Source organism: Rhododendron vialii, chromosome 1a, assembly GCF_030253575.1.
Source record: "Rhododendron vialii isolate Sample 1 chromosome 1a, ASM3025357v1".
Lineage (NCBI taxonomy): Eukaryota > Viridiplantae > Streptophyta > Magnoliopsida > Ericales > Ericaceae > Rhododendron > Rhododendron vialii.
Window position 1 is genome coordinate 42,518,787 of NC_080557.1, and position 10,723 is coordinate 42,529,509.

At 38.7% G+C, this 10,723-nt stretch overlaps 2 protein-coding genes across 3 annotated transcripts in view; both read left to right on the forward strand.

Annotated features, from left to right (window-relative positions):
• The window catches only part of LOC131316566 (L-type lectin-domain containing receptor kinase SIT2-like), a 49,776-nt gene extending 44,921 nt beyond the window's left edge, over positions 1–4,855 (forward strand). Inside the window, exon 2 of one of the 2 annotated variants that reach the window (XM_058345987.1) lies at positions 3,165–4,855. In XM_058345987.1, coding sequence (XP_058201970.1) covers positions 3,221–4,306 — 1,086 coding nt within the window. In that variant the 5' untranslated portion in view covers positions 3,165–3,220 and the 3' untranslated portion in view covers positions 4,307–4,855. Of the gene's footprint in view, positions 1–1,972 lie in introns of those variants that run through there. The other variant, XM_058345981.1, reaches the window with a different exon arrangement.
• Positions 1–6,865, forward strand: part of LOC131316627 (transcription factor PCL1-like) — a 96,202-nt gene extending 89,337 nt beyond the window's left edge. The window contains exon 4 of the mRNA XM_058346073.1: positions 6,657–6,865. The gene's annotated coding sequence lies outside the window, so the exon portion shown is untranslated. The remainder of the gene's footprint in view (positions 1–6,656) is intronic.
• Positions 6,866–10,723: the final 3,858 nt, after the last annotated feature.

Consider the following 10,723-nt stretch of genomic DNA (forward strand, 5'->3'; position numbering starts at 1 on the left):
GGTGTGTGTAAAAGTATTCCTGTAAAATACCTTTTGAAATGTGAACCATTAAAAATACATTTAACGGTCCGAATCTTGCACTACACCCCTTTAAGTGCGGGGGTTCTATTCTTCGTATTGATAAGCTTGAAGTCTAAGTCATGGTGTAATCATTCTTGTGTTTACTTCTGCTGGACAGTATCAGTGCTACTATCAATCCCACACATTCCTACGATTTTCGCCCTATCGCAACCACACCGTGTCTCCTGTAATTCTTTTATGGCAAAATTTATCCATACTATATACTAAGCAAGTGAGTAACACACTGCACATTCGTTCTTCCTTTTTAAACAAAGAATTAAAAACTCCCACAAAAATCCGCCTTGGCCACTAATATTCTCTCTCCCTCTATTGTTTTCCACTTAACAAATTGAAAACAACCTTCCCAGCTTCCCTCACATTCAACTCTCTTTTAATACAATTTTCAACTTAAAGGTTAAATAGTATTAAACGAAATTTTTTTATTTTGTACTATCATATAGTAGGGGTACCGCGCTTGTTGTGGAATAATGTTACGGTAAAAGAGACAAAAAGGCCCAATCCGATTGAACCAGATGAGAGGATTGTTGTATGTTTGATGGGGATGGATGCAGTTGCAGTCTTAGCTTGACAATTCATCCAAGTGGAGAACCTGTATATCTACACTATATGCTAGACACAGGTAAGACACCTGGTACATTCTCACAAAATAAATACAAAACCCTTCATCAATAACCGACTGAATCTCAATCTAACTAATTACATTCCAGCTCAGCAAATTACAACCAACTAAGGGTAGTGGGGAGCCTGTAACCGACTGAGTTGTTAGCTCTCTTGACTTTGCAGTTGAAACATTAAGCACACTGAAATGGTAGAAATGATCTAGTTAGCCATTCCACAAAAGAAACTTGCTTACTCACCGAAAACGGCATGCTCTTTCAACCGGTCTAGTCAAGGCATGGCAAGCGGATTGCTTGCTTGTCACCGGGCAAAGCAAGGCATGACACAACGCTATCGAGCAAAATCTAGATTTCCTCCCCCGTTTTGCTTCAATTGGTCGTGCTTTCATGTCCCGTAGGTAATGCTCCAAAAGACCGAAAACGGCATGCTCTTTCAACTGGTCTAGCTAGCGGATTGCTTGTCACCAGACAAGACAAGGCATGTCACGACTCTATCGGGCAAAAACTAGAGTTCCTCCCCCGTTTTGCTTCAGAAACTTGCTTACTCCTTCAGTCCAACAAACTACATAATGTGACACAACAAAAATTTGCGTTTTTTTTGGGTGTGTGCGCGCGCGCTTGGCAGGTTCTACAAAAAGTTTGCTTAAAAATGGGAAAGAAAAGAAATGAAGCAAAGGGAGAGGTAATTGGAATTCACTATAATTGGTGGTAGGCGGGTTTGTTCTCTACACAATTGATTAGGGTTCGATTCTTAGAGTCACGCCGCAAGAAAGTAATTTCTTGTGAATTTTCTAGTAATGGCGTGAATGACCTGCCTTTGACTTGATCGGATAGGGGATTAGTTGAGGTGTGCATAAACTGACCCGGACTTTCGGACCGTCAAAAACAAAGAAAGGCAAGAAAGGGGGCTCTCCTGGGGACAAAAAGCAACGGAAAAATAAAATAAAATTCCTGCATAAGTCTCAAAAGGGTAGTGCAAAGCAGGAAAAAAAGACTGCCTATCTTCCAGGGAAAATGGAAAAAGACAGAAGGGGCTGCTCCTCATCTGACTGAATAATTCCCCAAATTAAGAAGCAAACACTGAACTCTCAAGTCAAAACCAGTATTCCCCATACCAAACACGGCGAACTTATTCATCCACAGAGATTTCTTTTCACTTGCTAAAAAAAATCTTAACTCTCTGTTAAGTAAATTTAGTTATCACTGAAATCAGCAAATCTTTACTCTTCAATTAATTTAGAGAACAATTTCTAGAGTTGAGTTAATTCTATAACTTATGGTTTGTTTGTGTGGTGTTCCATTCTCTACCAAAGGATAACCATGAGGAGAATGACATGTTGACAGTTACATTGGAATCACAGTGAAGTTATCATCATTCAGTCACAAACTTTGGTCTCTTTAGCTGACCTGCTCTGCTGCCCTCTATGCAAAGGTGTTGACTCCCCAAATCCCCGTTTTACCCTTGGAAGGAGATCCTTATGTTTAATAACAAAGAAGAATTTATCTCCAAACCAAGAACTAACTATCCATTGCTGAAAGCAAGAATCTCTTCCCTAAATTGGTAAATGACTTCAGCACCAGGATCAGTTTTTTTTCTGATACTTTTATATGCTTGCTTGAATCCCCTAGCCATGGCTGTAGATGAAAACGAGTTCGTGTACAAAGGCTTCAATGGATCCAATATTAGCCTTGAAGGGGTTGCAAAAATCCATTCCAATGGTCTTTTGCAGCTAACCAATTTTTCAGAGCATCAAATCGGTCGTGCTTTCTACAAGCATCCTATAAGATTCAATACATCTTCGTCCACCTTACCGCAAGCTCTTTCATTTTCCACCCATTTTGTGTTTGCCATTGTTCCTGAGAAAACAAAACAGAGTTCTGATGGAATGGCCTTCGCCATCTCACCATCTATGGATTTCAACCAAGCCATAGGAAACCAGTATTTTGGGCTCCTCAATTCTTCTAACAATGGGAACCCTTCCAACCATTTGTTGGCAATTGAGCTTGATACCCAAATGAATCCTGAATTCAATGATATAAACGATAACCATGTTGGAATTGATGTTAACAGCTTATTATCAAATGTATCTGCTAATGTCACTTATTACTCCAATAGGGAACGGATTAATTGGAGCTTGGAGCTTGCAAGTGGGAGTCCATTTCACGTTTGGATAGAGTATGATGGGTTTGAGAATGTACTCAATGTAACACTAGCTCCTATTAAAAGCCCCAAACCAGATCAGTCTCTCATGTCAACACGCATCAACCTTTCTTCAATTCTGTCGGATTCAATGTATGTTGGTTTCTCTGCAGCAACGGGACCACTTTCAGCGAAACACTATATTCTTGGTTGGAGTTTCAATAAAAGTGGGAAAGCACAAGGCCTAGATATTTCAGAGCTTCCTTCACTTCCTCCACTTCCTCATCAAAGAAAACCAAGACTGAAAAATGTTCTAGAAATTACAGTGTCAGTGACAACAGTATTCCTTGGGCTGACTATCATAATTGCAGGGACATTTTATATGTTGAGGAGGAAAAAGTATGAAGAAATACGTGAAGATTGGGAAAGGGAATATGGCCCTCATAGGTTTTCCTATAAGGATCTCTTCAAAGCAACCAGAGGTTTCATAAACGAAGAACTTCTTGGAGCAGGAGGTTTCGGTAAGGTTTATAGAGGAGTACTTCCGTCTTCGAAGGAACAAGTTGCAGTCAAGAAAGTCTCCCATGACTCAAAACAAGGGATAAAGGAGTTTGTGGCTGAAATTGCCAGCATGGGAAGGCTAAGGCACAGGAACTTGGTGCAGCTCCTTGGCTATAGCCGTCGGAAAGGAGAGCTGCTCTTGGTCTATAATTATATGCCAAACGGAAGCCTTGACAAGTTCCTATTTAGTAATGAAAAGCCAGTCCTCGACTGGCCACAACGTTATCGTATCATCAAAGGAGTAGCATCCGCCCTTCTGTATTTGCATGAAGAATGGGACCAAGTTGTTCTTCACAGAGACGTGAAGGCTAGTAATGTTCTATTGGATGCTGATCTAAACGGAAGGCTAGGAGATTTCGGTCTTGCTAGATTATACAATCATGGAGCAAACCTCGAAACTACCAGTGTGGTGGGGACAATTGGGTACCTTGCACCAGAGCTTTCTAGAACCGGAAAGGCGACCACAAGCACTGATGTGTTTTCTTTCGGTGCATTCATACTCGAAGTAGCTTGCGGAAGGAGGCCCATACAGCTACAACAGTCGCCTAATGCGGTGGTTTTGGTTGATTGGGTTTTCGAGAAATGGAAAGAGGGAGCGATTCTCGAGACAAGTGATCCTAGATTGGGAGGAGATTATTTGGAGGAGGAAATGGTGTTGGTTTTGAAACTAGGCCTGGTTTGCTCAAAGTCCGATGCAGCGACAAGACCCAGCATGCGGCAAGTGATGCAATACCTTGATGGAGATGTCCTGTTGCCAGAGATAATTCATGACTGCACAAGTATTGGTACATTAGGTCCTGGTAATGAAGCTTCATTTGAATTTGTCACGTCATTTCCGTCATCCATTGTGAAGTCTTCTGCTCTCTCCATATCTAGCACAGAGTCTACACTCACTAGCAGTCGGTAAATTTGAAAGTTTCCAGTGCCTTGGACAATGCTAGATCATGTTTTCTTTTTCTTTTCTTTTTTCTGGAGGAAAGGCAAGAAATGTTAGTTTGCTAGTGGGAGTAGAAGAGTTGAACCCAAGACTAGAATAATTTGGAACAAGCGTGCAACCACTTGAGCTAGCTCGCAAGTTCATAGTTTGAATGTTTGAGACTAAAAAGAAGGATAGCTGCTATTGGGTGAACGAGACATAAGTACGTCAAATTTCGGTTACTGATATTTGTATATACAGAAGCTAGATCATGGTTTCTTTTTCTTTTCTTTTTTTCTGAAGGATAGCTTCTATAGCTTTCTTTCTGTCTTTCAGGTATTTAGCTATATCATATTTTGATATACATGTGTACATGTCTTGACTTTGTTGCTCATGCAGTCATGTCTAGTTTATTCCCTTAGATATCAGAAGATCCTGAAGGATCACATTCCTGTCCTATCGTTGTACTATAAATTGGATTATAGAGTTCAATACAATTAAGTGATTGATATTGCACTTATAAAAAATATTGCTCATAAAAAAAAGACTGATATTCTGCAATTTACGTGTTATCAGAGCCCATTGTTTTGTTTAGTGTCTTCCTCTCCTGATTGTCTCTTGTTCTAATGCAAGTTCATCTCAGTTAGTTGATTGGTTTTGACTCACTTCTGACTACTACATTGGTTTTCCTTGAAAAGCCCTCTTTCACGTGTCTAGACCTGGTAATCAGTATAATTCTTGCATCTCTGTGCTGATATCTGTCTTCATTAGTCTTTTCCTACGAATATGGCCACATTGATGTTGTTTGAAATATCTCCATCAAATTTGATGGTCTCAATTACAGCCATTGGTCTCATCTCATGCGTAGTTTCCTGAAAGGAAAAGGTATGTTGATGTATGTCACTGGTAAGAAAACGAATCCCATAAAATCGAATGATCAAAAGGATGATGCCTTTGAATAGGCATTGGATGAATGGGGGATATGGATAACCATAAAATCATTACCTGGATTAAAAACTGTTAGTTTCGATCTCTATTAGCATGCAACTAAGTAAATTTGAGCCCGCAAAACAAGTTTGGGATTTTCTTGCAAGGCGCTATGTTCGAATTTACTTCGCAAGAAAAATACAGGCTTGAGATGGATATTCGAGATCTTTAATAAAAGAAAGGACAATCTGTCTCTGACAATTTTGTGGTCAAGATCCATGAGACGGATTTGACAGATGGTACTTGTGGTTTGTTTCAGTAATAAATTCATTTACGTTTATGCATACGCATACTGTTTTATTTCGAGTAAAGCTTGGTTTCATCTCACTGAACTGTGAACGAGTGAGCTATAACCAATCTTGGGAGGAACATCCTGGAAGTGGCAAGACGACCAGAGCTTGAGCTAGGCTATGCAGCCCTTTGCTTAATGAACTGATCCACTTATGCTAGGTGCATGCAGTATGTAAGTACACTGCTGTTCTTTCGTGGAAGTTTCTGTTTTATTCTCTTCCTCATATGCAGTAAATGTTGATTGGTGCATGTTTTGGATAGATATTATGCTGAGAGTAGACATGTCATGTTTAATAGCTGTAAAATTGGGAATGGAGTGTTGTTTTTTGGAATACGAAGTCTGACAAGTACCATGAGTTGTTTCGTCCTCGGTAAAGTGATTACCTTTGTGGCCGAGACTTGTCCACTAGATGTTTAGACTTTTGAAGGGAAATAATGGAGGCGACATGGGCTTCATTGAGGATTTTAAGCAAGGCATTCCCATGTGCTTCTGATGCCATATGGAGCCCTAAGATATCTGAGCTGTCAGCTTATTGTGTTGTTCAACCACACTAAATCACTGTTCTTGACTATCCCCTAGAGTTTCTTAATTTCTTCGTTTGTCTCCATTTGCTTAGGTTCACTATCTCTCATTTTATCGGTTCCTTTCTTCCTCCTTAGTTCCAAGTCTTTTGGGATATAACATCTTCCGGGCCATTTCATTCTGTCAATTTTTGGTAATACCTGAAGGTTCTCAATCGTTGTACACTAGAAAGTGGTTCTATTTCAAGAGTGATGTGAAAGGCAATAAATACAACAAATTTACGATCCATACTACCTCTACCGATGGACACTGAGGACAACAAAGTTCATGCAGTGTGGGATTTATATGAATGAAAACCAGATAATCGTTTCATAAATCAGTCTTGTCATTGCTGAAATGATATTGTAGGGGATTGAGTGCAACTGGTGCGGTTAGTTTCATTCAAAAATGACGTTTCTCTTATTTAATAGCCTTTTGTTATTTATCTACATTGTGTTTGCATAGGAATTCGAGATTACATTTTTAATCATTTTTCTGTAGATTCGAAGGTTTGATAAACTTGGTACAAGCTTAACTTGCTGAACTCAGCCTCATCCTGAAAATTGTAGACATGGGTGGACTTCCAAAATTCTTGGAAGCCTTTAGAGTTGTATCGAAAGGGGTTACTATGGAATAAGGAAAAGACGCAAGGTGTCACTGCGACACAGCGCATACTTCGGTGTTGTGCTAAAGTGGAACGAGGCTACTGCTGTGTTGTTTCTGGTCTTCGCAAATAGCAGCAAGTTGGAAAATATATTCTTGACCCATGTTTTGATTAACAAATGATGATGTTACATGGTGAAGTGATAACTCTATTAAACCTTGTTTTTCCTCAGCTTTCTTTTTAGTTCGTGTTTCTTTTCTGGGTTTAAGTTCTTTGTTTCCTTTACAACTACTTGCCTTACGTCTTCAACGTTATGTTTTGATCCCGATAGTGTTTCAGCAAGTGAATGGGGTTCCTGGCATACTATTTCTAGTCTACTAGATCTCACGACTTCAAAGTGTACATCCTTTGATCCGTTCTTCAACTAATGCTAGCTAGTAATTTGCGACTTACTGTTAATACAAGTACAGAACACTTTCTATTTCAGTATGAATCCTGAGCAAAAGTTGCAGCGTGTATTTTTTGATGCAGTGATTCCCTTTCGGGCCTTCTGTCGCACAAAAACTCTAGGAACCGGGTACCCTGCACTACACCCCTTTAGTGCAGGGGTTATATTCTTCGTATCGATAAGCTTGAAGTCAAAGTCATGGTGTAATCATTCTTGTTTTTACTTCTACAATCAATCCCACACATTCCTACCAATTTCATCGGAACCACACCATTGCTCCTGCAATTCTTTTATGGCGAAACCTATCTATACTATATACTAAGTAAGTGAGTAAACACACTGCACATTCATTCTTTCCTTTTAAACAAAGAATTAAAACTCCCACAAAAATCCGCCTCGGCCACTAATATTCTCTCTCCCTCTATCGTTTTCCACTTAACAACTTGGAAAAAAATCTTTCAAACTTCCCCTAACATTCAACTTTCTCTTTTAATAAAATTTTAAACTTAAAGGTTAAATAGTGCATCGATGAGGGATAAATTGTAGTAAACGTAATAATTTGTTTTTGTACTACCATATAGTACGGGTACCACGCTTATTTGTGGAATAATATTATGGTCAAAGAGACAAACTGTCCATCTCGATTGAACCAGATGAGAGAATTGTCGTATGTTTGATGGGAATGGATACAGTTGCGATCTTAGCTTGACAATTCATCCAATTGGAGAACCTGTATATCTACGCTATATGCTAAACACATGTAAGACACACGGTACATTCTTACGAAATAAATAAAAAATCTCACGAAAATCCATCTCGGCCTCGAATATTCTCTCTCCCTCTATTTGTTTTCCCCTTACTAACCAAAAAAATTCTTTTGAACTTCACCTCACATTCAAACTCTCTTCAATACAATTTTCACGCCGGTGTTCAAAAAAAAAAAAAAAAAAAAGCGATACGAAAGTTAGTGTGCATTCACTAACCTCCTTAGCTTCGCAATGGCCACACTCTCCGATATCTGGAAAACAAAGCGATACACTCTAGTTCATGCTCCTTCCGTCCCATGCACAATGTTTGTCCGGTCCGCAAAATGGAGTGTTAAAAATAGTACAATTTTTCAACAACTTACTTAGATATCAATTGAGTATTTTTAATTTGTCAAAAAAGTTTGAATTTTTTCTTAAAAACATTGCATTATTTGTAAGTTATCGTTTTGCGGACTGAACAAACAATTTGAGACGGAGGGAGTATTATGAAAAAGACCAGAGAATATAAAGAAGACCAGAAACCTACGTTTGATCCCTCGAACCCCTTGAGATTTCTCAAAAACCGTCTTCAACTCTGTCCCGCAATTCCGACCACTTAAAGTCGCTGAAGTCGAGAGATCATGGCCGGAATTGTGACCAAGGAGATCGTCGGGAGTTACTGACGAGATAAATTTTAAATTTTAAAAAGTATAAAAATATGTATCCAAGTTCAAGTTTTCTTTAATACTGTAGTTTACAAGCTACTAAATATCATTACACTATCACTGAACGTTTTCTTCAAATTTTCATCATCAGTGAAGAGGTTAATTAGAAAGTAAGGATAACTGTTTCATTCTACCTCGGCTAGTAGAGTTAAGGTAAGTTGTTGCATTTCGTATATAGTAGACAGTGTTTCAAGAATGGAGAGGGTAAATTTTTTTTATAGTTGTCTTAGATGAGTTTTCATATTTTGTGCCAACGTTTAACCATCGAATTAATCTTTTAAAACCCTTTTGAAAGAAATTGTAGCGAGTATGTTGAGGTTGACCTTCTCGAAAATCTGTTGTTCGGATGACATGATGAGATTTTATATCGTAGTCTTAAATTCGAAGGAATATGATTCAAGTTAATGGACTTTGCAATGTAGTTGAATTTTTATGAAGTTTGGTTCATAATTTTATAAGCTAACTAGACAAAAAAAGAAGTTATTATCATGAATGTGAATTAACACATTTAGACCTTCATCAACAATAAAGATGGAGAGAGAACATAGAGAATAATACTTACACCAATAAAATCTTCTTTTCACCTTCTTTTTACAATTTTTTATTATTATGATTATGAGTTTTATTTGAGATAATGTGTTAGATGTTCAAATATGAATTACTCCGTACTTGGATTGATGGGCTGTAATTGGGTTGTAATTGAGTTTTCAATTAGTTTTGAGTTAGGTGTTCAAGACTTTTAGAATTAGGTGTTTATTGATATTTACGTTGGGTGTTCGAAAAAAGACTAGACCATAATTTATATTCTAAGCAAAAAAAATTTGTTCGGGTGCTCTGTTGACCATTGAATGGGCTACATAGAGCCGCCTCTGGCTTGAATGGTCGTCAGCTGGAGGTATGTCCTGGAGGACAAAAAATGATATGGAGGATTTTTGGCCAAGTACTATTTATCAAGACATCTCACATTCGACCCTCGAGAATTCTTTTTTATTTTTTATTTAATCAAACAACAAGCAATTCATTTCATTCAAACATCCGAAGACAAAAGATTCCATCACAATAAACAAGAATGAACCAAAACTACTAAATTTAAGATACGAGCTATTGCGAAAAGCACACCAGACCAACAGGCTCAAAGACACGCATTGCCGAAGCAGAAGAGAATCTTAAGGGAACCCTTGCTCAAACCATAAACGGGTAACACAGATGAAAACAACAGCTGGAAACAGCAACCCAAGCTGACACGCTGGCCAGCTCTCGACTGGAAAAACAATTTGCTCTATTCACTGCTGAGTAGTTGTAGGGCATGCTCATTAATTTTTTGAATAACTAACAGGCCCTACGGGCACTACGGTCTGAGTAGTGTCTTCGTCAAGTATATTTAATGTCATCGAAAAGTCTTGAATAACTATTTCAAAATATCTTAACTGTCATATTCCAATCATTAATATGTGGGGACGCACCTAGCTCTGTTTTTTTCCTACATGCGTGCCTCCCTCTCAGTCAAGTAAAGTTAAACCTTCAAAGCAGAATCAGGTGGGAGTTTTTATTTTATTTTTTGAATAAAAAGTTTTTCCAAAATTGTCATGTTGAAACATTAAGCACACCGAAATGGTAGAAATGATCTAGTTAGCCATTCCACGACAGAAACTTGCTTACTCGCCGAAAACGGCATGCACTTTCAACCGGTCTAGTCAAGGCATGGCAAGCGGATTGCTTGCTTGTCACCGGGCAAAGCAAGGCATGACACAACGCTATCGAGCAAAAAACTAGATTTCCTCCCCCGTTTTGCTTCAATTGGTATTGCTTTCACGTCCCGTAGGTAATGCTCGAAAAAAGAGCGAAAACGGCATGCTCTTTCAACCGGTCTAGCTAGCGGTGCTTGTCACCGGATAAGGCAAGGCATGTTACGACTCTATCGGGCAAAAACTAGAGTTCCTCACCTGTTTTGCTTCAGAAACTTGATTACTCCTTCAGTCCAACAAACTACATAATGTGATACAACAAAAATTTTCGTTTTTTTTTTGCATGTGCGTGCGCGCGCG